This window comes from Notamacropus eugenii, chromosome 1, assembly GCF_028372415.1.
Source record: "Notamacropus eugenii isolate mMacEug1 chromosome 1, mMacEug1.pri_v2, whole genome shotgun sequence".
NCBI classification, from domain to species: domain Eukaryota; kingdom Metazoa; phylum Chordata; class Mammalia; order Diprotodontia; family Macropodidae; genus Notamacropus; species Notamacropus eugenii.
The window spans coordinates 237104343-237128708 of NC_092872.1; the positions used below are offsets into that span (position 1 = coordinate 237104343).

Here is a 24366-nt window from a genome sequence, read left to right on the forward strand (position 1 = left end):
TGTTTTAAAATTATTATTAGTATTGACCCAAACTGAATGTAAAACCTAGTTAGAAATTGTGTAAGAATCCATGATGGCCACAGACATATCACAGCTTGATTGCCATATTGACTGGCCAGTGTTATGATGCTCTCCTCTTAGGAATTAGACACAGATTGAGACAAGCAGTTTTAGTTCCTTCGGAGAGCACTGCTGATGGAAACCGGCTCCCAGACGAAGATTACAACTGATCCTTTCTACTGGCTAGGGTCTGGTTACCTGCCAATGTAAGAATGGGGTCAAAATTCCCCTACTGGCTTTCCTGGCTTCCTTTTTCCCAATCCTCAACTCTAGGGCCTCTCCTCTTTTAATCCTTTTCCATTTATCCTGTATATATAGCTTATTTGTATATGTTTGTTTGCATGTTATCTTCCCCATTACTTTGTGAACTTCTTGAGAGCAGGGACTATCCTTTCCCTTTTTTTGTATTTTCAGTGCTTAACATAGTGCCTGGCACATGGTAATGATAAATGTTTATTGATTGATTGAAAGAAAGACAGTCCCTGCCCTCAAGAAGCTTATATTCTAAGAATTGCAATGTAAACATTATATATAATGTAATGTAATATATAATGTTATATACCTTCTATATAACACATAAAAGGAAGCTGAAAGGAAGGGGGGAGACAAATGTGCCTGGTTTAGGAGCATGGTAGAGGACATGGAAGTAGGATATCACACCTGACACTTTAAGAGTACCCCTGGAATGCTGAGAGGGTTGAAGAGTAGTAGCTAGCCAACCTCTGGGGACCAGACTGATCTGTGAGAGTAAGAGTTGGGATAAGATCCCTTGGAGCAAATACAAGTGAGACCTAACTGATAGAATGTTAATCTCTTGCCTTGTAGTTTATACTCATGATGGAAATCCAAGAAATCTGAACCTAGATTCAGGGAACGAAGCAGAGCAGAAGAGCTGGTCAAAGTCTTGAGGTCCAGTCTCAAATTTGACTAAGCAATCACATGTTCATACTGCAACGTATGCTGGTAGCTACTATTACTGTTGCTAGGGAAGGATAGAGAAATCTTCCCCTTGGTCTTGCTAGAAGTCCAAGGGAGAAAAGCCAGCAGAATGGGGTCAAAAAGCAAAGCACTCAAAAAGAGTCCCGTTTGCTCTGATTGTCATCATCTGGAATTAGCAGAGAATTTGGCCAAGAGAAGATCGAGCTCCAAGAATGCTTGCTAAACACCTTTGACCTGGCCATCCATCAGAGCTGGAACTAATTTTGAAGCACTGATAGTCAAACTTTTTAAGATTTCAGCCTCAGTAGAATGGGTTATGAATCTTATTTGTTCCAATCAAGTCATTTGCCATAGAAAACATCCAATATGAACTCAAATGATGTGACCACTTAATGGGTTATTATTTACACCAATCAAGATCTATTATTTCTTTAGGTCCCATTAAAACAGTGGTGCTCCTCTTAGCTCTCAGCATCCAAGAATCAGTTGGCAATGAACTAGGTGATGGAGATATAAAAATGAAACAGATCCTTCTAATGAGAGAGAAACAGTATGGACACATATACCTATATATGAAATAAGTACAAGATAATTTGGAGAGGGGCAAGTATTAGCAGCCAAAGAGATCAGGAAGAATCTCACACGGAATGTGGCCTCCGAGCTGACCTTTGAAGTGGGCCAGGAATTCTGAGAGGTGGAAGTGATGAGGGAGGATGTTTGGGGCATAGGGCACAGCCAGTGGAAAGCCAAAGGGACAGGAGATGGAATGTTGGGTGTTTGAGGAACAGCGAGAAGGCCATTGGGCCCGATCAGAGAGTGAGTAGCCCTTCATACACATTCCCCAAATTGGGACGGTCCACTACCAGAGTATCCTTTACTACCATTCCCTTCTGTCTTCTCTACCTATGTGTCCCTCACCCTCCTAGCCATTCTTTTCTTTTCCAGCCAGTTTCGGACTTCTAAGCCAGGGCTTCCTCCCACTCACTGGTAGAAAAACAAAGTTCAGTTTAGCAGCTTCTCTCAGTTAGCCGTCTCTGTTTGCTTTTTGATTAATATGTTGTTGTTTTTGAAGAAGTGATGGGAGCACAGCTGTTTCTGGGTAAGTTGGGGAAGTGTACATAACAAGAATTTGCTTCCAGTCTCCTCTTGGTCAGTACTCTGAGGCTCTGTGTGTGTGTGTGTGTGTGTGTGTACACATATGGTCGTAAACACCCAAAGGGACATCTAAAAGTTTGGGAGAGGGTCAGACACATGGACTTTGAACTGTTTTCTTCAAACTTCAGGGAATGAAGAAATCTCAGAACCTCTCTTTCCATATTATTTTTCCTCTTCTCCCTTTTGGGTCAACCCAGGTAAGAAGAGGCTGCCAGTTTGTCAGAGGACATTTACATCCTATCCTCTTGTTATCACTCATCCAGGTAATGATGGTCTCTCTACTGAGAATAATGATAACTGCTCTTTGATGGGGTTCTCCAATTCCCAGATCCCTGTGGGCACCAGAATGAGACCTCTGCCCACCCTCCCACTGAACTTTTCATTATTCATTCTTTTTTTAAAATTAATTTTATTTATTTTCAGTGTTCCACAATCACTACCATACAACTTAGATTATTATTTTTCCTTCCTTCTCCCCTACCTCCCCCCTCTCTCCCCAAGACAACATACAATCCTATATAGATTCTACACATATGTTCCTATTAAATATACTTTCACTATAGTCATGGTATGTAGAAGAATTAAAATAAATGGGAGAAATCATCTAACCAACCAAAACATAATACACACACAAAAAATGTTCTGCTACATTCTGCAATTGAATTCCATAGATCTTTCCCTGGATATGGAAGGCTTTTTGCCTTAGAAGACCATTGGGAATTTTTTTAAGTACTTGCATTGCTATGAAGTTCCAAGTCTACCAGAAAAAACTCTCACACACTGTGGTCATTGCTGTGCACAAAGTTCTCCTGGTTCTGCTCCTTTCACTCAGCATCAGATCATATAAGTCTTTTCAGACCTCTCTGAAGTCTTCCTGTTCATCATTTCTTATAGCGCATTAGTATTCCATTACATTCATATACCATAATTTATTCAGTCATTCCCCAATGGATGGGCATCCCCTTGATTTCCAGTTTTTGGCCACCACAAAGAGAGCTGTTATAAATATTTTTGTACATGTGGGACCCTTTTCCATTTTTATGATCTCTTGGGGATACAGTCCTAGAAGTAAGTGTTTTATTACTACTTATATGTTATTTCACATTTGCTGGGTCAAAGGGTAGGCATACTTTTGTAGCCCTTTGGGCATAATTCCAAATTGCTCTCCAGAATGGTTGGATCAGCTCACAGCTCCACCAACAATGTATTAGTGGTCCAATTCTCCCACATCCTCTCCAACATTTATCATCTTCCTGTTCTGTCATGTTTGCCACTCTGATAGGTGTCATGTGATACCTCAGAGTTGTTTTGATTTGCATCTCTCTAATCAAAAGTGATTTAGAGCATTTTATCATATGACTATAGATAGCTTTAATTTCTTCCTCTGAAAATTGCCTGTTCATATCCTTTGACTATTTATCAATTGGGGAATGATTTGTAATTTTGTACATTTGACTCAGTTCTCTATATATTCTAGATATGAGGCCTTTATCACTGACCTTAGCTGTAAAAATTCTTTCCCAGTTTTCCACATCCCTCTCAATTTTGGTTGCATTGGGTTTGGTTGTGCAAAAACTTTTCAGTTTAATGTAATCAAAATTGTCCATCTTGCACTTCATAATGCTTTCTATCTCTTCTTTAGTCAAAAATTCTTCCCTTCTCCATAAATCTGATAAATACACTATTCCTTGTTCCACCAATTTGTCCATGGTATCAATCTTTATACCCAGATCATGTACCCATTTGGATTTTGTTCTTGTGTATGGTGTCAGGCATTGGTTTATGCCTGGTTTCCACCACACTTTTATCCAGTTTTCCCAGCAATTTTTGTCGAACAGTGAGTTCTTATCCCAGAAACTGGGGTCCAGGTTTATCAAACAGGAGACTGCTATATTCATTGCCTACTGTGTCTTGAGTACCTGGCATATTCCACTTGTGTACCCTTCTGTTTCTTAGCCAGTACCAAGTGGTTTTGAAATTAATGCTTTATATTACAATTTGAGATCTGGTAGCACTAGGCTACCTTCCCTAGCATTTTTTTTCATTAGTCCCCTTGATATTCTGGACCTTTTGTTCTTCCAGATGAATTTTGATACTATTTTTTCCATCTCTAGAAAATAATTATCTGATAGTTTAATTGGTATGGCACTAAATAAGTAAATTAATTTAGGTAGAATTGTCATTTTTATTATATTGACTCGGCCTACCCATGAGCAACTGATATTTTTCCACTTACTTAGATTTGACTTTATTAGTGCGAAAAGTGTCTTGTAGTTGTGTTCATATAGTCCCTGGGTTTGTTTTGGCAGGTAGACTCCCAAATATTTTATTGTGTCTACCCTAGCTTTAAATGGGATTTCTCTTTCTGTCTCTTGCTGTTGGGTTTCATTATTCATTCTTGTCTCAAGATATGCCTCTGTGGTGAGGCTGCTTTACAGATCCTGGATTTCACAATAATTAAAAGAAAGCTATCTTGACTAGTCTGCAAATACCATCAACATGGTACCAAAAGAGGCAAACCAAACCTTAGGGTTCCTAGTTCAAAGAAAAGAGAGAATTCTGTTCCAGGGTTGACAGCTATGGGCATATTCCCATCTGGTCCACGGTTTCACAGTCAGTTAATTGTACCTACTTCCTACAATGGGAAATGGATTTCTCCTCAAGAGAACTAATCTACCTGAAATGAATTCATCTACACAGAGGAATAAAAACAACCCAAAATTCTTTTAGCAAAACAAAAGATCTTGAGGCCAGATGAGATCCCAGGCAGGATCCTCTGCTAGAGACACTTTCTTGCCACTGAGAATTTAAAGCTACAGGATCATTAAAGAACCATTAGGATCAGGGCACTGATGGGCAACACTGAAAAGTTTGAAATGTCTTGAATATTCAGGTTTTGAGGGTAGCCAAGTGATTGATGGGCTGTCTACTCAGTGCCCAAAGATCAGCTTGCTTAAATTCTAGAGGCTCATTCTCAAGTTCCCTGCAGGGTGATGGTGTGCGCATGTGTGTCTTTTTCAGCACCCCAATTTTTAAAAGTCTATAACTTTAAAATTATAGAGAGGTTGAAACCTGTGTTTGTGGAGGGCATCTCCAGACTGATGAAGTCATGGGTTCTTGAAATATTCAATACTTATGTCTTGAATTCTCTTTCTTACTTTCTATAACAAATGAGCAGATATCCATGAAAGCTAACAGATGAGACAGAATATTCCACGCATAATTTGCTATCACTGGAAACTATAGGTCTAAATGGAACATGTTCCAGGATTTCAGTGTAAGTTCTTCTGAGAATATTACAGTGAATACTTTGTAACATTACTTTTTTTGGTTCAAATCTATGATTTTATTGCTATGTAGAACTCCTAGTGTAGAAGATCCATCCAATGAGTCAACTGGCCAACTACTTTGTAATTTATAGTCTTAAAGCAAGGGAATCTTAACCTTTTTTGTGTTATGGACCCCTCTGGCAGTCTGATGAAGCCAGGGACCCTTTTTCAGAATAACATTTTTAAATGCATAAAATTACATGCACAGTACCAAACAAAACCAATTATACTGAAATACAGTTGTCAAAATATTTATTTGAAAAAAATTTGGGGCCCCCAGTTAGAAAAACTCCTGTGGGCTGCTTGGGGCATTGAAAAGTTAAATGACCTAGGCTCATATAGCAAGGGTGTGTCCCAGGTAACACAAGTCTCCTTGACTTCGAGGTCAATGGTCTATCCACTTTATCACCCTACCTTTCAATCTATTCTTAAGCATGTTAATAAAGTAATGCCTGCTAGTATAAATGATGAGTTGACCTCACCCAGCAGGCCTGCAGCAAAGGAGGCATCAGTTGCCCCTCTCTGTAGGTGGCCTAGATATATATTTTCCCCAGATAGGTACACTTTCCCCATTGGTGGCGGTGTGTCTATTTCTGGGAAAGTACGAGACAGGCTTATAGTAGAAATGTTTTATTACTACTTATATGTCATTTCACTAAATGCTTCTATTTAAACAAAAAAGTAATGGCTTGGATAGAGTTGCTATGTTGTCAACAAAAAGGGCCTGCCTGAGTGGTAGTTTTCAGGCTAGAATTTCGTCCCTTAAAACAGGCACCTACTCTGGGCCCCCAAATAACAGTATATCATGTCTACTTCAAAGTGCCAGGTCCCTAGGAAATGATAAACTTGGTTTACTGAGTTCTAACACCTCATTAACTGTCTTCATATCGGTGGGCTACATTTCCACCTTCTCCCACTAAGTCTGACTAGTCTAGACCTGAAACTAACTTGTCACTCTTTCTCCTCTGGTTCCGGGTTGCCGCCTTTACCCAGCAATTGATTGAGGCTTTGTAGGAAGTTAAGTTAAGTCACTGGCTGGTAGGGGAGCCCCCCCATTCTGCCTTTGGTTGTATTATTTTTGCCTTTGCCTGTTTTGCTCCTCTCGATTCAACAAAGCTGGGACCCAGCCTGGCTCTCAGGTACTATAACCTATACTTAGCTGCCTAAGAGTCCAATGCGTCATTTCTTTGCTCACTGAGGATGCAGTGTTTACCAGTGACCCTGAGTAGATGAGGCATATATGGCTTTTGGGGGTATTACAAGTTTCTAGTTCTAGAAATATTTTCATTGTTCTGTGGTTCTAGTTCTAAGAGACTGTTTCTGTGTTAGAATCTACCAAGGAGAAAATTGACTTCTGTATACTTTACATGTCACTACAGTCTTTGCTAAAGCAGTTGGTTATTAAGGACCAGTAACTCAGTTAAATGATGCCATGTGAAGACAATGAAAGCTGTTCTTCCTCCCCAAATGCTGCAGTTAGAGACAGTCATCAATACGTCTCATGTCCATGAGAACATACATAGGGAATTGGGCAAAGCATTCTGGGCTGGCTGCATCCAACTGCTATCTCTCAGGAAATGAGTGATGTATTCAATATAACAGCAGAGATTTCTTTGATGCTGATGATCCTTGAAACTGTCCCCTGGTTCTAGTGACTCACATAGGAGTAGTTTGCCATTTGCTGTACATTTAAAAATATTCAGATGAAAGTGCTGCTAACCTTCCCAGCAAACAGCCTCAAGATTATTTTAGTCCTCAGGGTAAAAACTTGGAATCCTAGCTATAGGCATGTAGATCAGAAAGCCTTTGGCATCAAGGGGAACATTAGAAAAACCTCTAAGACAGAATCTGTGGCCAACCATCTTCAACCTTTCCATTGATTTTGTTTTTCATGTGATATTTATTTTTTAAAAATAATTGTTATTTTATTTTCATAGAGATCGCTTTATTCCCCTCCCACACACATCACTTTGTGAAAGCAAGAAAAACAAAATCCCTTTGCAAACATATATGGTCAAGCAAAACAGATTCTTACATTGGCCATCCAAAAAACAATACATCTCATTCTGCCTTCTGATTCTTTCACCTCTCCATCAGGAGGTAGCAAGCAACGTGTTTCATCAGTCCTTTCTTAAATCTTTTAAAGTTATCTTTACAATATTTTTGTCCTTATATAAATCATTCTGGTTCTGTTCTCTTCATTCTGCATCAGTTCATGCAAGTCTTCCTGGGTTTCTCTGAAATCATCCCCTTTTATCATTTTTTTTCTGCACAATAGTATTCTATCTCCTCCATATACCATAATTTGCTTAACCATTCCCCCATTGATGGGCATCCCCTCAGTTTCCAATTCTTTGACATCACAAAAAAAGAAATGCTGTAAATCTTTCTGTATGTGTGGGTCCTTTTCCTCTTTCTTTGATCTCTTTGGGGTACAAACTTGGCAGTGATATTGGTAGGTCAAAGGGGCATACACAGTCTAACAACTCCTAAGGTGATATTTAAATAGAGTTCCCTCTCCAAACTTGGATCATTTTTGGTAGGTATTGGGAAATGCTTCTCTCCTGCTATTTATTCATTCATTCACCATTTAGGAAGTACTGATTGTTCTAAGTGCTGGCACAAACACGTTTGGTAACACTTTAAAGATTTACAAAATTCCTTCCTCGCAAGAACTCTATGAGGGAGAATATGCCCACTTTGCGGACAAGGGGAAAGAGGCTTTGAGAAGCAAAGGAATTTGCCCACAGTCACAAAGCTGATAAGTTTGGAAGCCCAGCACCAGACTCCAAATCCAACATCCTATTCACTAAATTATGTTTTTCTCCTCCTAACTGAGGTATCTCATGACAGGCTTGTCTTTTGTCATATCCCTGGCCTAATAATAATAAAAGTATTATATATAAATGTCAGCCATATGGTTTTCAAAACACTTAATGTAGGTTACTTCATCCAATCCTCATAACAACCCTATGAGGTAGGTCCTACTGGTATTATTACTGCCGTTTTACACATGAGAAAACTGAGCCTCACAACTTGCCGATGGTTACTAAGGGTCAGAGGTGGGATTCCTATGCAGGTCTGTTCTGACTCCAAGTCCAGTGCTCTTTCCACTACACCACACTGTCCCCCATGTGATGGGGCTGTTTTGGAGTTTGCCTTTTGCTATTGTCACATCATCTCCATCAATCTCTTCTCCTTGATATGTTCTCCAAGGATGTAGATGAGACATGTATGCAACTTGATCTGGGTTAAGCAAGATTTGAAGAGGAACTCTGCTTTTGTACCCACTCCAAAATCAATTGATGAGCAATGGCCATCTTCGGAGGCAACCAGAAGGGGATGGTGCCATCTTGCTCTTTGGCAGGAGGTCCTTTCTTCCTGAGAGCTGTGGTCACCTCTTCCAGGCTGAACCAGCCTGCTGTCTCTAGCTCTTTGGAGTTCACATGGATCTGAAAGGCACAAGAAAGGAACAAGAAATAAAGACAGATGCTACAAAATTTTTTTTTGTGGTAGGAATATGTTTAGGCTCTATTTGCTTAGGCTGTTCCTCAGGCCTAAAATGCACTTTATCTTCTTCCTCCAACTCTTAGAATTACTTGTTTCTTTTAAGATTCAACTCAAGGGCTACTTTCTACATAGGCCTTTCTTGATAGTGGAAACCCCTCCCTCCCCAAAAAAACCCCTTACTTTGTATATATTTATAATGATTATCTGTGTATGTATTGTTCCTTCTATCTCCCCCCACCAATAGAATGTAAGGTCCTTAAAGATAAGGACCAGTTTCATTTTCATCCACATGATACTCAGTGCGTAGTAGGCCCTCGACAAACACTTATTGAATTAATGAATTTTGTTAGTGTAGGGAACACATGTTCCCACCACTGTGTAGCTCCATGCCCATCTGTGACTTAGTAGATAAAGTCCCATGGAATTGAGTGGGGGCCAAAGTTTAAATAAAACAACATTTAAGTGACTTGTTCAGGGTCACCCAGCTGATAATCATTCAATCAATTAATATGTATCAGAAGTAGGATTTGAACCAGGTCATTTTCACTGCTACCCTTTGCTGAGGCTGGATTGGAGAGGGTCAGCTCTTAAATGTTGCCTCTAGCATGGTGAGAAAGGTGAGAAAATGGTTTTCAAACAGCACTTATGGAGAACAGTATCCTGAGCCTGATGTCTGGTGGGGACAGATTCAAAATCCTGCTTGTAAGCAGGAGAGCCCAGCGGTCAGGGAACACATAAACGGACATAAAAAATAAGCTCTAACAGCTAGCATAGAAGGTTATAAGGTACAAACATTATCTCATTTGATCTTCACAATCATTCTGGGAAGTAGGTGCCTCTGTTCTCCCCATTTTACAGACGAGAAAACTGAGGCAGAGAGAGGTTAAGTGACTTGCTTAGGACTCCACAGCTAGTTCCATGTCAGATGCTGGATTTATTTGGAAGTCTTTCTTACTCCAGGTTCAGGGTTCTCTCCACCATATAGTAAGGTACTATAGTAGTAGTTCATGTGATGGTATCTATTGTCTTCCTTACAAGAAGATCATTAACCTACATGGCACCCAGGGAAAGTGGACACACTTCATTCTAGAAACTGAAGCCCAAACCTCAAGATGACTTTGGTAAGTGGAGACTGGATGATCTCATTTGAGCTGGGCCATGAAAGATGGCTAGGCATGTCAACGGGTAGAAGTATGAAAGTGAGAGGAATGTTGGGGACTCTGAAGAAGGGGTTCCTATACTAGGTGGCAGTGACTGAATTAGATAACCTCTGAGTTCCCCTCTGATTGTAAGAGTCCATGATACCAGGACAAAAACCTCAAGCCAAGTCAACAATGGAAGTCTCATGTCTTGACTTGGCCAATAAGTTCAGATCTGGTATCAAGAAAAAGAAACTGTAACGTGGTCAGGGTGTGTATATGAGGAGGAAGTCAGGTAGCTAAATGCCTATCTTTTTAAAATTTATTTTTAATTTTAAACATTTACTTTTATAAGACTTTGAGTTCCGAATTTTTCCCTCTCCCTCCCCTCCCCAGTCCCCAAAACAGCATGCAATCTGATATAGGCTTTACATATATAATCCTGTTACACATATTTCCACAATAGTCTCAATGACTGTCTTTTAGGGAGACCTCTAGTTGAATCCCCTTCCCCCACTTACATTAGCAGTGTGACCCTGAGCAAGTCACTTAACTTTCTCACCCCTGAGGTATATCATCTGGGAGACGGAAATAAGAGCAGCACCTACCTCATAAGATTGTTGGGACAGACAAAGGAGATAATGGGCGAATCCCAAAGTGCCTGATAGATGACAGCTGCTGTTATTTCAAAGTCCAAGTTCCAAAACCAGCGGCTCTTCTAATGGGTTTTTTCCTCCAATAAACTTTAAGGGATCATGTATTATATCTCACCACATATGTTAAAGGCTCCCAATAAAAACTTGCCAATTGACTGATAAGCATGAATCAGTTTTCTGACCAGGAAAAGAGAAGCCTGGTGAGGACTCACCTCCGTCTGCCCTGGTCCCACGGTAGCATGACACGCGATCATGAGGGAGCTGTTAGGGAAGGGCCAGTGCTGGGATGCTGAATAGTGTAGGCTCTCCACCTCCAGCCCTACCTCCTCAGCTACCTCCCGACGGACAGCCTCTTCCAGCGTCTCACCTAGAAGCACTCAGGTTAGTTTGGGACAGCCTTGCTGTGGGGAGGGGGAGAGACAGAGGATTCAGCTTTGGGATTCCAACTGTAATCCAGGAGTGATAGCTTGGGTGGAATTGGTACGATGAATCATAATGCTGAGATCTGGTGCCTTAGTATCACTAGAGAGGGTCAGAACGAGTATCTTCTGGTTAATACAAAGAATATAGGCCAAGAAGCGCCAGGCCTCTTGTCCATTAAGTACCTGGTCTATAATAGGGATATACTAGGTGTTTCTTGATGGATCACCATGTACCAGAGAGGACTGTGCCTGAAGGTTCAAGTGTTCAGATGACAAGACACTAAGAAACATAACCAGAAATGCAATTCCATTCACTTCAGGACTACTGTGCCTAATGTCTAAGGTTCCTTACCTATATCACAGAATCCCGCCAGGGCACTGTACATGCCCTTAGGAAAGGAACTCTGCCGGGCCAGCAGGCATCGGGTCCCATCAGACACCAGCGTGATGACCACAGGGGACATCTAGGGAAGAGCACAGCAGTGAGGGGTCAAGGGCAGCACCACTGTCATGGTGTGGTGGTATGGACAAAATGAGGCAAGCATCATGCATGGCTTCCTGAGCCACTCCAGTTCTCTCTACCAATGCTCACCTGAGGATAATAGATCATCTTACTAGAGGGACAGATGCGTTTGCTGCCAGCCACATTCTTCTGGGTGGGTTGCCCGCTTTTGCCACAGAACTGATGGCAGTCATGCCAACGGAGGAGGGCCTGAGCCTGAGCAAACACAAAAACAGATATAGTCTCTTAGAAGGGGATCCATCTCCATTGCTCAGGTCAGTCTCTCCAGCAACTGGAGGTAAAAAACCTCCAGAAAATGAGAGGATCACAGAGATAGAACTTGACCGTAGAGGCATCTCATTCAACCACTTCATTTTTTTTTTTTTTTGTGGTTTTGTTTTTACCCAGGAAGGAAACACCACCAGAGAGAGTAAGGGATTCACCTAAGGCCACCCAAGTGATAGTATCAGTCAGGATTTGAATCCAGGTTGTCTGACTCCAAAGTCAGCATTCTTTCCACAGTAGTGTGAAAGAAAAGACTTGATAATGTTCCTCCAACAGTTCAGCCTGAATAAAAAGTCTGATTTTTTTTTTTCATCTAAAACTATTCTGAATTCACCAGGTGAGGCTGGTTCTGGCTAAATGTCTTTAGCTGCTAATTTCAGTCCCGGCCTCTGTTCTACGTTCAGACTTTCCATGGGAATGTAGAAGACGATGCTTGGGCCCTCTGACAAAGGCAGGAATAATACATTGAGGATCCTTGACTTCCTTAATGTGGGAGCAACTTCCCCCGCCCCAACCCCTTTATTACTTAGTAGCCACGGCTTAGAGAGCTGCCTTGTGACTTGTCCAAGATCACTCAGCTGGTGAGTGTCAGGGGTGAGATTCAAATCTTCCAGATTTCCACTCCAGTACCTCTCCCCCACATCTGGCTGCCTCAATAACATCCATGCACTTCATGAGTCCAGAACCAAACCCTTGGGGAGTGGTCATTTGCGAGATAATGGGCTCCTTGGTTTTAGTGTATTTTCTTAGCACATAGGAGGTCCAGAAGGCTTGCTTATCTGAAAGGTCACTTATAGATGTATATATTTCTATACCTAAATCTATATCTTATCTATGTCTCATCTCTCTCTGTCTACCTATCGCTCATCTTATGTAGATGTGTATATATATACACACGTGTGCATATGAATATACATACATGTGTACATATATGCGTGTATATATATACTATAGTACATATATGCACATATAGGTACATGGGTATGCATGTGTACACATATTAGGTATATACACACATATGCGTGTGCGTGTGAAATACCCAATGAGTTTCTGGCTCTCTCTTTATAGGAGTATATATGCATGCAATATTTATGTGCACACATTCACATATATGTGTACATACATGCACACCTATATTTATATGTGTGTATATAGATAAGTGGGCAGGAATCATTTGAGGTGGGGGCAGGAAGTTGACATATTTCTTTGAGTTGCTGGAGAGACTTGGCTGGGTAATGCTGTAGATGGATCCCCTTCCATATACACATATATGTGTGTATATATGTACATGTATGTGTGTGTATAGATACATGGGTGTATATCTACATGCATATATGTATATATACACACATCTTGGTATTGACAGAAAGGAAGAAAGAGAGAAATGAAAGAAGGAAGGAAAGAAGAAAGGAAGAGAAGAAAGAAAGAAAAGAAAAAGGAAGGAAGGAAGGAGGGAGGGAAGGAAGGAAGGAAGGAAGAAGGAAGGAAGGAAGGAAGGAAGAAAGGAAGGAAATGGAGTTTCCCACAAGCTCCATTCTGTACAGTAGGGTGAACATATCCAGCTGATTTGAGAACTTCTCTGAAATAAAAGAACGCTTGCTGCCCTATCATCCTTGCTTCTGGCATGCTGGGATGTGATCAGGTCTAGGGCTTTGAAAAATGACTGTAGCTTCACCTCTTCCTGGGAAATGCACTTAAAAGCAGTTTCCTAAAAGGGATTTAGGGGTTGCTAGGTGGGGCAGTGGACAGAGGCCTAGAGTCAGGAAGACGCATCTTCCTGAATTTAAATATAACCTCAGATACTTCCTAGTTGGGTGACCTTGGGCAAGTCACTTAACCCTGATCTGTAAAATAGAGAAGGAATTGACAAACCACTCCAGTACCTTTGCCAAGAAAACCCCAAATGGGGTCATAAAGAGTCAGGTACAACTGAAAAAAAAGACTGAACAGCAACAATAAAAATGAGATCTAATGAAAAGAGAAAAAAAAACTGCAGTCAAGAGTGGCATTTGCAATATACAAAGGCAAGAGAGATGTGTGAGCTTGTTTTGTGTACTATGCTTGAGTCAGTCATCCTGTGCTACAGCAGACACTTAGTGAGGTTCACAGATTCTATCCTCATGGTTTTTTCTGTCCTCTGGTGAAAATCAGCTTTCCTTGACCTGGCGCAACAGTTTTGTTGTCAGAACCAGATATGTCTGCTAGAACGTCCAGCCCAGCTCAGCCTGCCTTTCTTTTCCAGGGGACAGAATGAATAATCTCCATGTAGCTCAGACTCTCCTTTGAAAAGGTTTGTGGGAAGGTTGGTCCTCGAACTGCACGGTAAGAGATCAAACACTTCCTGGCTGCCTCCTATGTATACCCACACACCTCTGCATGGGTACACACACAACTCTCCCCAAGCAAAATGTGCCCTAGAAAAGGGAGAATGCAAGCATCTACCGTGAAGATCAAGGAAATATCTTTTGCATTCATCTGGAATAGAGCCTTTCTTAGCTCAATAAAGGAACCCTGGAGCTCAGTTTCCATTTCAGATTTCTGCAAGGAACCTAGAAGAAAAAGAGACAAAGGAATGGAATACTTAGAAAATATAAAGGCCCTTGACTCCGTTCTAACAGAGTGTTTCTAAACTGGAAATTGATCTGAAATTACAGAAGAAAAGACAACTACCTGCTTATATCTTGTGACTCAATTATCCCACTATAAAAAGGTTATGTAATAATAAGCATTTATATCATGATTTAAGGCTGGCAAAGCACTTGACAAGTATTATCTGTTGATCTTCACAATGACCCTAAGAGGGAGGTGCTCTTATTATCCTTATTTTACAGATGAGGAAACTGAGACAGAGAGAGGTTAAGTGACTTGCCCAGGGTCATATGGCTAGTAAAAGTCTCAGGTCAAATTTAAACTCAGGTCTTCTGGACTCCAGGGCCAGCAGTTTATCTACTGTGCCACCTAGCTACCAATGAATGTATGTAATAACTTCTATGTAATAATAATTTTTACAGTGAAATGACATACAAAATATAGGTACACATCATTTCTACATATAAAATAATGAGTAATATGTGTAAGGGTCCTGCACACAGGAGGTGCTAAATAAATTGGATCCCAAATGCCAAATAGTCATGGTAGCAACTCTTTGTAGTACCAAAAAATGGAAAACAAAGTAGTGCCCATCAATTCAATTCAAATATTTGTTAAGCACCTACTGGCAAAAACATTTTAATGGAGAGATTTACCTTGTATAGAGATATTGAGTCAATACAAAGTAGACATAACACAAAATAATTTTGGGAGAGAGACAGCATGAACCCCTGGGAGAGTGGGGTGTCAGGAAAGGTCTCGTGTAGGAAGTGGCATTTGTACTGTGTCCTAAAGGGAGGACACAGAGGTGAGGAAGAAGAACATTCCAGACATGGTAGACTGGGCATGCCACGGACAAGGGAACGGCTGAACAAATTATGGCATATAAACATAATGGACTATACTATTAGAAACAATGAATCTGAACGATGCAGAGAAACAGAGCAGCTGTATGAACTGATACAGAGCAAAGAAAGCAGACCTTCTAAAACAATAGACATAGTGTATACAGTGATAGAGATGGAAGACAACAGGATCCAGATGGAGTAGTATGATGATCAACATTGGTTCAAGATTCCTGATGCTAAGTCTAGTGCCCTCCTCTTAGAAGAAAATGGTGGATTCTAATAAGCATTTATTAAGTGCCTTCTGTGTGCCAGGCTACACGTGAAATATGGTGCAATCATCAGACGGTTTTGTTTATCTATTTTTGTGGTGGTTGTTACAGGGGATGGTACATGAGCGGGGAGGATAATGGGGAAGTGACAACAAAATGCCTCACTTAAACATTAAAAAAGCCAAAACCCTCAGTTAGAGAAAACATTTCGTTCCATGGTCAGTGGACGTACAAAGTATTATGAGTTTGGAAAGAGAAAAGATTGGACAGAACGGGATTTCCTTCAAGTCTCCAGTTGCCCCCCTCTCTGGAATCATTACTTTATGACTTAGCCTAATCAGGAGTGGGGTGGCCTGTTGTACAGTGAGAAAAAAATGCTAAACTTGGCATCAAAGGTCCAGGTTCAAATTCTGACTCTGACGCCTACTCCCTGTGTGACCTTAGGCAAGTTGACTTCCCTGACTTCAGTTTACTCATTTGTAAAATAAAAGGAGGGGGCTAAATGGCCTCAGAGTTTCTTTCCAGATTTAGATCTATGACTCTATAAAAGACTCTCGAAAACTTAAGAGTTTTCCACGAAGGGAATGGGCGGCTCAGGAATGGGTTGGGTTCCTCCTCCCAATGGATCTCCAGGCAAAGGCTAGACCTGACTCCCTTGGCTGGGGATGTTGAGGGGATTCATAAGCTCAGGTGGAGTTAGATGGTCTCCGGGCCCCTACTAACTGTGAGCTTCTGCAGGTCAGGGAATGCCTGGTAGGAGCCTTTTGCCTACATCAGGGTTCCGGGCCACCCTTAATTCCAGGACAGCAAGGATCAGTGAGTGACCCTAACCTGAGGAACAGGGGTTTCCCAGACCAAGATCCAAGGCAAACCATGCTTCATGCCGGTCAGAGCAGCCAATCAGGACTGAGTGTTCAATATTTGGGGCATCCTGTCCAAACTTGCTCAGGATCCTTTCCAACTCTAGGAAAACAGAAAAAAAAAGAAGAAGAGAGAACACGAAGAATAATTAAACCATCACAATTGCAGGAAGCTAGCAGGAGTTCCATTTCTCAGATCAGCCAAAAATCATAATTAAGGTGACTGGTTTTGAGTCTTGCCTCTTTTACCAACGCTCTCCATTTTCTCTAGGTTTCCTCCTCACTAATATTCCATGAATCCATGAAAATAATTTTTAATCTGCTATGGAATCATGTCATTTTACTGTTTCATTTGCTGCTGAAAAGGTGGTGGTAGAAAGGGATGCCAGAGAGGGCCTCTGGTTCAGGTATGGACTAGATCTGACAGTCTCTGAGACTCTTTCTAAGTTTAAGAGTCCATAACCCAACTCTACTTTCTTACCTTTCAACCATCATGCTTCCCAAGGGGATTTCTAATAGGGAGGAAGAGAATAAAGCCTACTATGTGCCAAGCTCTATGCTAAATGTTTTATAAATACTATTTCTTTTGATCCTTACCACAATCCTGGGAGGTAGGTGCTATCATTATCCCTATTTTACAGGTGAGGAAACTGAGGCAGACAGTCCAGGGTCACAAAGTTGGTAGGTGCCTGAGTTGGGTTTTGAATTCAGTCACTCTAGGCGTCTATTCATTGCACCACTTGCCTTAGTTGCAAAACATAATATCACTTTCAATATCCCACTTATATACCTAAAGTGGAGTAAGGGAGTCTCCAGTTCATGTCTCTAATGACCTAGATTAGCGGTTCTCAAACTTTTTAGTCTCAGGATACCCTTATACTCTTAAAAATTATTTTTAGTAGCATTTTACTTTTTCCAATTATATGTAAAATCAGTTTTTAGCATTCATTTTTACAAGCAAATTTTCTCCTTCCCCTTTCTTCTTCCTAAAATTGTAATCAATTTGATATAGGCTATATGTGTGCAATCATATAAAACATACTTCCATATTAGTCATGTTATGAAAGAACTCTTCAAAATTATTAAGCCCCTTGCCCAGAGAGCTTTTGTTTCTGTGGGTTGTATCTATCAATATTTACTATATGAGTTGTCAAAACGTCTTGGTATTATTACCAAAATAGTTTTGACTTTGTAAGGGTCTCAGGGACACCCAGGGGTCTTCAGACCTCACTCTGAGAACTAGGGGCTTTTGAAATAAGGTCTTCTGGAGAAGTGCAAAGAGAACAGGATTTGGAAGCAGAGCACCTGAACTGGAACCCTGGGTCTGCCATTTACTAGCTATGTGACTGTGGGTCACTCACCTTCTTCAGGCCTTAGCTTCTCAGTCTCTCAACTGAGGTGGCTGAATTAGCAGTTCCTCTAAAATTCACTCATAAAATTCCTTCCAGCTCTAAATCTTGCTATCCCACAAATCACAAAATATCACCTTTTGTGGTCACATAAAGGGAGTGGCTCCCCTGAGGCCACAAGCCCAGCACTATGTGCAAGATGACCTTTCAGTGCTTGGGGACTCACCCTTCCCTGCTCGGTTGCTAGGTCTCTTCACAGAGTCTGGTGCCTTTCTACCAATCTCTCCTATTTTCCCCTGTTAAAAAACAGCACTATCCCTCACTTCCCAATATCTTGGACCCCACTATTTCAACATATACACCAGTAGGTGTCAGATACTCACACATATTCATATTACATGAGCTTGTAAATTTCAGGCTGAACAGGAGGATTCCCAGTCCCGGTTTTGTAAGATCTCATGGTCTCTCCCCACATATAAGCATCATGTGTACACACACACAAATGTAACCTTCCTGTGTCTGGGCATTTGCTGCTTTACCTGACTGCTTACATCACCCAGAAGGATATGGGGCTAACTATCATGGGGGTCCTGGAGGTTTTCTCCTCAGGGACCTGACGGAGAGTTCTTTCTGGGAGTTAAGGTCCAGGGAAAGGGAATAACTCTCTTTCATACAAACTCATTTATATGGGGCACATTTTCCCTCTCCAAAATAAGATTCATATCATTTTACATTTTTAAAGAATGCTTTATCTAGGAGGAGGAAGAGAAATGGGAGATAAGTGGATGGAAATCATTAGTCTAGGGACCTCATCCTTGTTAATTAACACTGACCAAGGACCCCATTAGGTACATGAAACAGAATCATTAATAAATCATCAGGCATTTGTTAAGTGCCTACTGTACGCCAGGCATTGTGCTGGTCTTGAGAATATGCAGACAAAAATAACTAAACAGTTCCTTCCTTTAAAGAGTTTATATTCTTTTGGGGAAAACAACACCATTTTAGCCTGCAACTTAGAGGTCTCACTAGTTTAATTTTTTTCAGAAATCCACAAAAGTTCAGCACTGGCTGGAATTCTACCTAATGACAGTGTTCAGACCTGTGGCCAGTTTGGGTCCCTTTACTCTTACCTGAAGCCCTAAATGGAGGGGCCAGGTACCTGTTCCCAGACATCTGTAGCAACGGAGCCAGGCTATGGAAAAGGTAAAACATTCCTGAACTGTGGGCTTTTCGACATACATCATCATCTTCCTTAAGTTCAAACAGGTACCTGTCATTGGGAGAGAGATGAGTCATCACAGGACCTAAGCCAGCTCTCTGCGGTCCCCCCCCAAGTCATGACAGCAATTCTTATGGCCATCAACTAGCTAATTTTTATGAAGGTCACATATGAAGGCACCTCCCTAAGGCAGTTTCATGGCACCTCAGGGAGCTAGAGGAGAGAAGGAAAAACACATGGTTTATGGCAGCAGCTGTAAGGCAGATTTCGAAGCAGAGAGGCTAGGGTCAGTACAGTACGACTCACTCCGGAGACGTGCCAACCAAAAGCAAATACCATGCGTTCAGTAGCAGCCGACCTTGGGCAGATGATAAATAAATCTTCATCTGCTTGGAGAAAACAGAGCCAGAGAGGAACTTAGAAGGGAACACAGGACAAACACCCTTTGTAGTGGGCTCATCTTTTGGTTTCTGCTTGGTTGAGTGCTAAAGATTGAATATAAGATTAAATTCCTTATTATTTGTCTTTGCTTCATAGGCTGCAGTAGCTGAAGAGTTCTTCCAGTGGCCAGCCTACTGATGAGGAGTCTCTGTGTACTAAGCTGGGCTGGCTGGTCCCTGGGAAGCAGCTGTAACCCTATTCAAACACCCTCCACCCCACAGAATCTGCCATGGCATGTAGTCCACTGGCCCAACCTTTCCATGAAATCCAGAGTATTTAATAAGTGCAGGATATTGGGCTAAGTGCTGAAGATACAATGATAAAAGAGAAAAAGAGGGAGGTAGAGAAAGGGAGGAAAGAGAGAAAGAGAGAGGGAAGGAAGTAGAGAAAGGAAGGAAGGAAGAAGAAAAGGGAGCAAGAAAAGGATGGAAGGAAGGAAAGAAGGCAGGAAGGAAGGAAAGAAGGAGGGAGGCAGAGAGGAAGAGAGGGAGGGAAGGAAGCAACAGCCCCAGCCCTCAAGAAGCTTATATTCTACAGGAGGATATAATATGTTCATAAGAAATAAAAAGTAATTTCAAGAGCCAGAAAGTGCTCCTAGTTGGTAGCTCAGGGAAGGTGGCACCTGAGTTGTCTTTGAAGGAAGCAGGGGGTCTAACAGGCAGAAGTGAAAATCATGGGGTCACAGGTTCAGATCTGGAAGAGAACTTAGCCCAACCTCCTTATTTTGCAGATAAGGAAAGAGAGACCCAGAGATATTTAGTGAGTGTTGGACTTGGAGTCTAGAAGACCCCAGTGTGAATCCTGCCTCAGACATTTACTAGCTATGTTGACCCTAGGCAAGTCATTTAACTTTTCCAAGCCTCAGTTTCCCCATTTTACAGATGAGGAAGGAAACTGAGGCCCAAAGAGGTTAGGTGACTTGCCCAAAGTTGCACAAGTAGTAAGTGGCAGACATAGCACCTATAACTACAAATTTGGTTCCATACTACAAACTACAGAATTCAGAGGAATCTCCACGCCCATCATGAGACCCCAGTAGAAATATCCAATTTTGTGACTGGTTTTTATGGATGGTTCTCTAGGAAGGCCAGGACCTATGGGTTCATGGATATGGGAAGTTCCAGATATGGAAACTGCACTTGCCAGTGCAAATAAAGAACTTGTCCATAGCTTTTTTATCTTAAGAGAAATGTCTAGGGCACTGAGAGGGTAAGAGCTTTTACCTGTGATCGCTCTGTTAGTGTATGTCAGAAACAAGATTTGGCATAAATCTTTTTGACTGCAAGGTGAGCTCTCTACCTACTACCCCATGCTGCTTCTCAAATTTATAACAGAGATAGGAACTGGACCTGCTAAGACGTTTAAGTGGTGCAATGGCGAGTGATCAGCCTGGAGCCAGAAAGACCTGAGTTCAAATCCAGCCTCTGACCCTTTCTGGCTGTGTGACCCTGAGCAAGTCCCTTAAACTCTGTTTGACTTAGTTTTCTCATCTGTAAAATGGGGATAATAACAGCACCTACCTTCCAGGATTGTTGTGAGGATCACATATGTCACAGGTGGGACTCGAACCCAGATCTTCTTGGTTAGGAAGCCAGTTCTCCATTCAAATTTTAAATTTTTTTTAAAGTTAAAAAATGTAAAAAAATTTTTAAAAATCATCAGTGCACTGAAAAAAGGGCCCCTCTCATGAGATTATTAACTCCTTACCTTTTATTTAAGGGAGGGAAAAGTAGCTATAATAGGCCCACCAAAAAGGCTAATATTTTTAATAGCCCATTCACTAAGTAAGGCAGTGCTGGTCTAGGGGTGCAGAATGGGACATATTTTTTGGACAGGGCCAATGTGGGGATTGTTTTTTTGGTTGAGTATGCATACTGGTTACAAAGATTTTGTTTTTCTTTTTTCTTTTTCTAATTATGAGTGGGTGGGTGGGTGGAGATAGGGAAAGAAAATAGCTTTTTGTTCACTGAGACAAATAAAACTAAATTTAGAAAATAGAAAAAAGGAAAGTCTAAGCAAGTTAGCCAGGATCTTCAATCCTCTCTTTCAAATAGATCATTCTGTCTGTCACTTCAAAGACTGTGTGAAACAGATGGGACTTCACTAATCCTTTCTCCTTCCCAGGCCTCGGGGGATAGCCATTGCAGTCTATGCTAAGCCCTACTCAGACTCAGAGCTCAAAGTCAGACCCAGAACTCACTGACCTTGGGGAACGTTCCCTGCCAAAAATTCCAGTCAAATGGACAGTCAGCCCACAGGTGTGCATTGAAAAGACCAGGCCACTTTTGGAACACAAGAAGATAGTTCTGGTTCAGTATCAAGTTCCGCCCAGGAGGCTGTTTGGGACCCGTTAAGAGAAGAGCAGTTACTACAATGAGCCCTTTATAGGAGACAAAAGACAGCACTAGAATTTCAGTCCTCCAGTGTTTCAAAGCCTCCCCAGGACCAGGAGCTGCCCTCTGAGCCAAGTGCCCAGTTTATGTCAAAGAAGAAAAAACTCTTCCCACTCCGGGCTTTCCAAATATAAATAGTGACTAGGAGGCTGATAGCCTGGAGCAAATATTAGCTCCCTTTCAAAGGAAGGGAGAAGGTGATGTAATCCTGCTTTGCCCTGGTGACCCTTACAATAACACAAAACAACCAGGCTGACACCTCATGAGCAGGGGGAAGCTGGAGGGTGGTTCTAGAGGTCCTCAGCATCCCTTTAAGAACAGCACCTTTAGCTTACAAAGTTTTTACAAAGAACACCACCATTCCAGCTTACTGTGGTGGGAGGAATTTCTTTTTTTGTCAATTCAGCAATTCCACAAATATTTATCAAATGAGTACTCAGGGAAAGGCGTTTCAGATACAATACTCAACAGAGTACAAAGCACCATGAGGAAACTAGTGGGCAGAGGGCTGGACTTGGAGTCGGGAAGAACAGAGTTCAAGTCCTGCCCTGGACTACCTCACCTGTAAAATGAGAGTGAAAATAGCACCTACCTCACAAGGTTCAATGAGGATCAAATGAGATAAAATGTGTAAGGCACTTTAACATGCTACATAAATGTTAGCTATCATTACGGAGTCATCATTAAGACACAGTCATTACTTTCAGGGAGTTTATAGTCTAGTGCAGGAGTGGGGAACCTGTGCCACATGTGATCTCAAGGCCGCAGGTTCCTCACCCCTGGTAGTGACCCCTTCCACATATTCAATTATTCAGATATTTTCAGTCGTGTTCTATTTTGTGACTCCATTTGGGGTTTTCTTGGTAGAGATACTGAAGTGGTTTCCCATTTCCTTCTCCAGCTCATTTTACAGATGAGGAAACTGAGGTAAACAGGGTTAAGTGACTTATCTAGGGTCACACAGCTAGTAAGTATCTGAGGGTGGATCTGAACTCAGGTCTCCTTGACTCTAGGACTCTGCACACTCCCTTGCTTATTCCCACTTTTATTTTCCCCATCATTTTCCCTCATACACTATGTTGTGCCTACCTCAGCCTCCTTCTTGTTCTCCATGCACAACATTCCACATCCCTCTTTAGCACACCATGCTTGGGATGGCTTCCCTCCTCCCCGCTACCTCTTGGCATCCCTCCCTGCTGCCCCCTCTCCCTAAACAAATGTCTCCGCCTTTACTTTGGATGTTTTTTATTTCATCATGTGCAAGTTGCATTGGCAGACTCCTCCCCTAGGAAGCAAAAAGGAGGTTCTTGAAGGAAGGGACGAGTGCATCCATCTTTGGGTTTTGAACAAAGGAGTTTAATTAAAGGAATAAGTGAGGACACAAAAAACAGCTCCTACAGCAAATAATAATAAACTATCACGTTAAAAGCACAGATAATTAATAAAATTAAAAATAATTAAACCACAGGGCACAGCTACCAGTTAGGCCTAAATAGTTCCCCAGCCTCCTCATTTTGCTTCAGGGCTCACTCAGCTCCCCAGTCGTCACCTCTACAGTGAAGCGCTTCCTAATTTCCTTGAATTTACCACCAGCCTGCCTCCTTTCCCCAAAGAAAGTAAATCACTTGAGGAAAGTTGTTTTGGCTAAATTTTTTTTGCTCATTTCTTTGCCTCTCAAAGTGCCCACATGTAGGAATTTGGAGATAAACCTCTGTAGAGCTGAACCAATCCCAGGCCTGATCCCTACATGCTGGGCACTGTGGTTATAAAGGTGAAATGGAGCGATCTTTGTGCTCAAAAGTCACAAGTTTAGGGGCAGAAGGGATAGTGTCCAGTGTAAAACCTCCCTTTCCGCAGATGAAGAAATAGACTTTCTTCACAGAGAATTCAAAAGAGAAATTCAATGATTCTCCTCAAGTCATGCAGGGAGTGACAGAGTTTTTGAACCCAGGTTCTCTCTGCCAATCCCAGGCTCTTCCCACTGTACCATAGGTACTGTACTTGGGGGGAGGAGCAAGAGATACCACTTGCACATAAAGAAATAAACATGACTTACGGTTACTAGCAAACTCCCTGAGCACTCTGCTCTGGGCTAAGCAGGGACTTTTCTTCATGGTCTTATGCCAATGGAAATACACCACTGGGGCCCCAAGCAGGAAAAAAAGCAAAGCTGGGGATGCAGACGTGCTTACCGCATCTTGGTGACGTAGGTGGAGACCTGCCTGCGTGCCTGAGGGGACTTCCAGGAAACCGCTCTCCAGAACCGAGACAGAGACATCACCGAGTCCTTTGAGGTGAGAAGGAAAGGCGTTGCAGGCAACAGAAAGAAATGAACCTTCAGGAATGAGGTTGGACTCTCAGCAAGGACAAGGGATCAGGGTCCCTGAATCATCTGGAG

At 41.8% G+C, this 24366-nt stretch overlaps 1 protein-coding gene across 4 annotated transcripts in view; it reads right to left on the minus strand.

Annotated features, from left to right (window-relative positions):
- Window positions 1–6558: 6558 nt before the first annotated feature.
- Window positions 6559–24366, minus strand: part of NUDT13 (nudix hydrolase 13) — a 30297-nt gene continuing 12489 nt past the window's right edge. The window contains exons 1-9 of one of the 4 annotated variants that reach the window (XM_072628214.1): window positions 24161–24255; window positions 21096–21911; window positions 19046–19185; window positions 16535–16666; window positions 14440–14546; window positions 11803–11928; window positions 11563–11674; window positions 11001–11155; window positions 6559–8935 (exon numbers count right to left, since the gene is read on the minus strand). In XM_072628214.1, the coding sequence (XP_072484315.1) occupies window positions 8735–8935; window positions 11001–11155; window positions 11563–11674; window positions 11803–11928; window positions 14440–14546; window positions 16535–16666; window positions 19046–19185; window positions 21096–21178 (1056 nt within the window). In that variant the 5' untranslated portion in view covers window positions 21179–21911; window positions 24161–24255 and the 3' untranslated portion in view covers window positions 6559–8734. Of the gene's footprint in view, window positions 8936–11000; window positions 11156–11562; window positions 11675–11802; window positions 11929–14439; window positions 14547–16534; window positions 16667–19045; window positions 19186–21095; window positions 21912–24160; window positions 24256–24366 lie in introns of those variants that run through there. The other 3 variants (XM_072628213.1, XM_072628215.1, XM_072628216.1) reach the window with 3 other exon arrangements.